Here is a 2,954-nt window from a genome sequence, read left to right as displayed (position 1 = left end):
AAGGAATATAAAAGCAGGGTGCTTCTAATATATCTAGGGGATATGCGTCCTTACCATAATGATAAACCGGTAAAAAATAAGCATAACAAAAGTTATAGGTAGAATGTGAACCTTTTCAAGGCAGATAGAGTAACGAGCCTCGCCCTTTCCCAGAGTGATTGAGAACAACGCCTACGTGTTCCGCGGACTTCCCTACGCCATCCCTCCCGTGGGCCGATACAGGTTTCGCCAATCGCAGCTGCAGACGTCGCTGGAGGACTGCTGGACGGGGACCTACCTGGCCAACGTGACACGACCCTGCTGGGGCTACGACACTCAGGTAAAAGTAGTACCTAAAATTACACGTATCTATAGATGGCAAAAGTTCGATATAGAGATTGGGGACATAATGTTAACGGCAAGATTTGTAACACAGAAAGCGAATCCTTGAGTATGCTCGTATGTTCAGTTTTTTGTTGCTAAATTTTTTATACTGTTTTACTTCATCGTGTTTTCCTCCGCTTTCTTTTCTAACTCGCAGGGTGCAGTAGTAGAGGGATCCGAGGACTGCCTGCTGTTGGATGTGTTCACGCCCCAACTAGGATACGATTCGCCCCTTCCTGTCGTGGTGTACGTGGGCGGGATCAGCCTCGGAGGAGACACTCGTCGCCCCTGGCTGCTCAGCGGAGCCACCACGGCCGTGAAGGAGCGGCGGATCGTCCTCGTTGCCCCGCAGGTCCGCCGAGGAATGCTGGGCTTCCTCCCGCACCCCCGGCTCGCGGCATCGACCTACCCCCACACCTCCGGCAACCAGGGCGTCTCGGATCTCCTGACGGCCCTCAAGTGGGTTCAGCGCAACGTGGAGCACTTCGGCGGGGACCCTGGCCGCATCACGCTCCTGGGCCACCAAGCGGGGGCGGCGATGGCCTGGCCCCTCCTTTCCTCGTCGCAGGGCCATCGCCTGATCCACTCCGCCTGGATCACCGGCACGGCGCCGCTCCACCCCGAATACTCGTGGCGGGAGGCAGACCCCGAGCTGGTGGAGTCGCTCAACTGCTCCACTGTCCGGTGTCTCGAAACCATGCCGGCGCGCAACGTGATGGAGGCGCCCTCGCTTGAGTACCGCCGCCCCTACGGCCGCCCATGGCTCCTGGCTGATGGTCTCGTTGTGCCCTTCATCCCGTCCAAGCCACAAGTGCCTGTCATGATCGGTAAGTCGACGCTCAGTGCCATGAACACTGGATATTGAAAAAGGGTTTTTCATTATATTCTGCGTCAACTGATTTGTCATATTGTTGGATATCTACCTATTCATACACATGGATTTGTTTGCCCTGTATTTAATAGATATATCTAGAAAAGCTAACCCAGGCTTTACATCGGCAGGATCAACGGAGCAAGTAGCAGCGGACATGCTGGTCTCATGGAGGGACCGCCTGGGCAGCTCCCGCCAGCAGCTGATTGATTCGGTCGTCGATGGCCTGAGGCTCTACGAGAGGAGTTTCGAACCCCCAATGTCACCCGGAGACCAGATGGGAGGGCGGGACATATGGCCCCTCCCTCCGCCAGGCGGCCGAGACATGGGCTCCCGACGGCCCACTATGTCGGGATCAGACATGTGGCCAAGACGACCGACGATGTGGCCAGGACGCAGCAGGGACGGCGGGCGGTCAAGAGACGGGGGGCGATCAAGGGATGGCGGGCGTCCCAGGGGCGACGGGCGGCCAAGAGATGGCGGGCGACCCATAGATGGCCACAGGGATTCAACAACCAACACTTTCATGGCAGGATCAACTGACGCGGAAATGGCCATTGACTGGTACTCAGGTCTCTCGGATCATCCGTGGCTGCTTCTCACGACACTCGTTTCCGATGCAACGATCACCTGCCCAGTTCTCTCCACAGCGGCCTCGCTGGCCAGGGCCCGCAGCCTGGCCCATCCCACAGGGGACGAAGATGTGCCTATTTACTCTTATGTGTCACGCCATGCGCGGGTCAGTCGGGTCGGGGCGCTCGCCGACGGTCATTCGGATATCGAGTCAATCCTTGGAGTATTTCGCCCGCAGACTCGCGGCGATGCTCGTTACGCCCGCACTATGCAGGATCTGTTTTTTCTCTTCGTTACCAATGGGGCACCGGAATGGCACTCACCCACACCTGCCCATCTGGGAATCTACGTCATTGACGAAAATTATAAAACTGACCGTGCGAGATCTCAATGTGAAAAATGGGGCAACTACACACATCTTGCCAGGAGATATAAGTGAATGATTCTGTTGTAGTCTTGTTAAAGTGAAAGTGAGCTCGGAAATGACATTGTTGATTGTCATAGAAACGTCTGAAAGTTTTATGCTATCAACACTCCTAAAAAGTAATTAGTTCTTGGGTTTGCTATATTTTACAGAAAGACTTATTAGATAGATAATTTTTCCTTTACCAGTGTGCCTTTGACGATACATGGCTGACAACGGCCAGTTGTACAGACAAGAGAGACAGACGCCTTAGCAACAATAAATGTACGTTGATGAATCCTTTACCAAATGAAGTTCGAGCACCTACCTCAGGAAGGTCCTTTTGGTCAAGAACGCTACTGCAACTCCATGCAAATCATTTCCAGCCGAAGAGAAGTGACCCATCTCTTATGGACGCCAGGATTCTCATAGTCTTAGCTGCAACGGATGATCAAGAAGGGTCTATGCCAAGCAATTCAGCACTGCCACATTGCCTCTGATCTCACTGTGACAAGTGACGCAGGAACCCAAGTCTTTCAGCGGCTCAAGTCACTAGCCAAAGAGGGGATTTACGTAGGCCTTCGGGAGTGGGCGTGACGGTGGACCCGGGCCTTGCACTTCGACCTGCTCTGCTCATGACCAATGAGGTGTTGATTACGTCGTTTAGAATATTTATTACTTTGGAGAATTTTATGTAACTTAGGAAGATATTTCGGTTTATGATCATTACAAAGTTTAGATAAT

The 2,954-nt window shown here is 53.2% G+C and overlaps 1 protein-coding gene across 1 annotated transcript in view; it reads left to right on the top strand.

Moving 5' to 3' along the window:
* LOC119585633 overlaps positions 1 to 2,948 on the top strand; it is a 4,225-nt gene extending 1,277 nt beyond the window's left edge. Inside the window, exons 4-6 of the mRNA XM_037934303.1 lie at positions 154 to 319; positions 521 to 1,190; positions 1,366 to 2,948. Coding sequence (XP_037790231.1) covers positions 154 to 319; positions 521 to 1,190; positions 1,366 to 2,246 — 1,717 coding nt within the window. The 3' untranslated portion in view covers positions 2,247 to 2,948. The remainder of the gene's footprint in view (positions 1 to 153; positions 320 to 520; positions 1,191 to 1,365) is intronic.
* Positions 2,949 to 2,954: the final 6 nt, after the last annotated feature.

The sequence above is a fragment of the Penaeus monodon genome, chromosome 20 (genome assembly GCF_015228065.2).
Source record: "Penaeus monodon isolate SGIC_2016 chromosome 20, NSTDA_Pmon_1, whole genome shotgun sequence".
NCBI classification, from domain to species: domain Eukaryota; kingdom Metazoa; phylum Arthropoda; class Malacostraca; order Decapoda; family Penaeidae; genus Penaeus; species Penaeus monodon.
The sequence above is the reverse complement of the archived record's forward strand: the minus strand, read 5'-3'. Positions and strand labels throughout refer to the sequence as shown.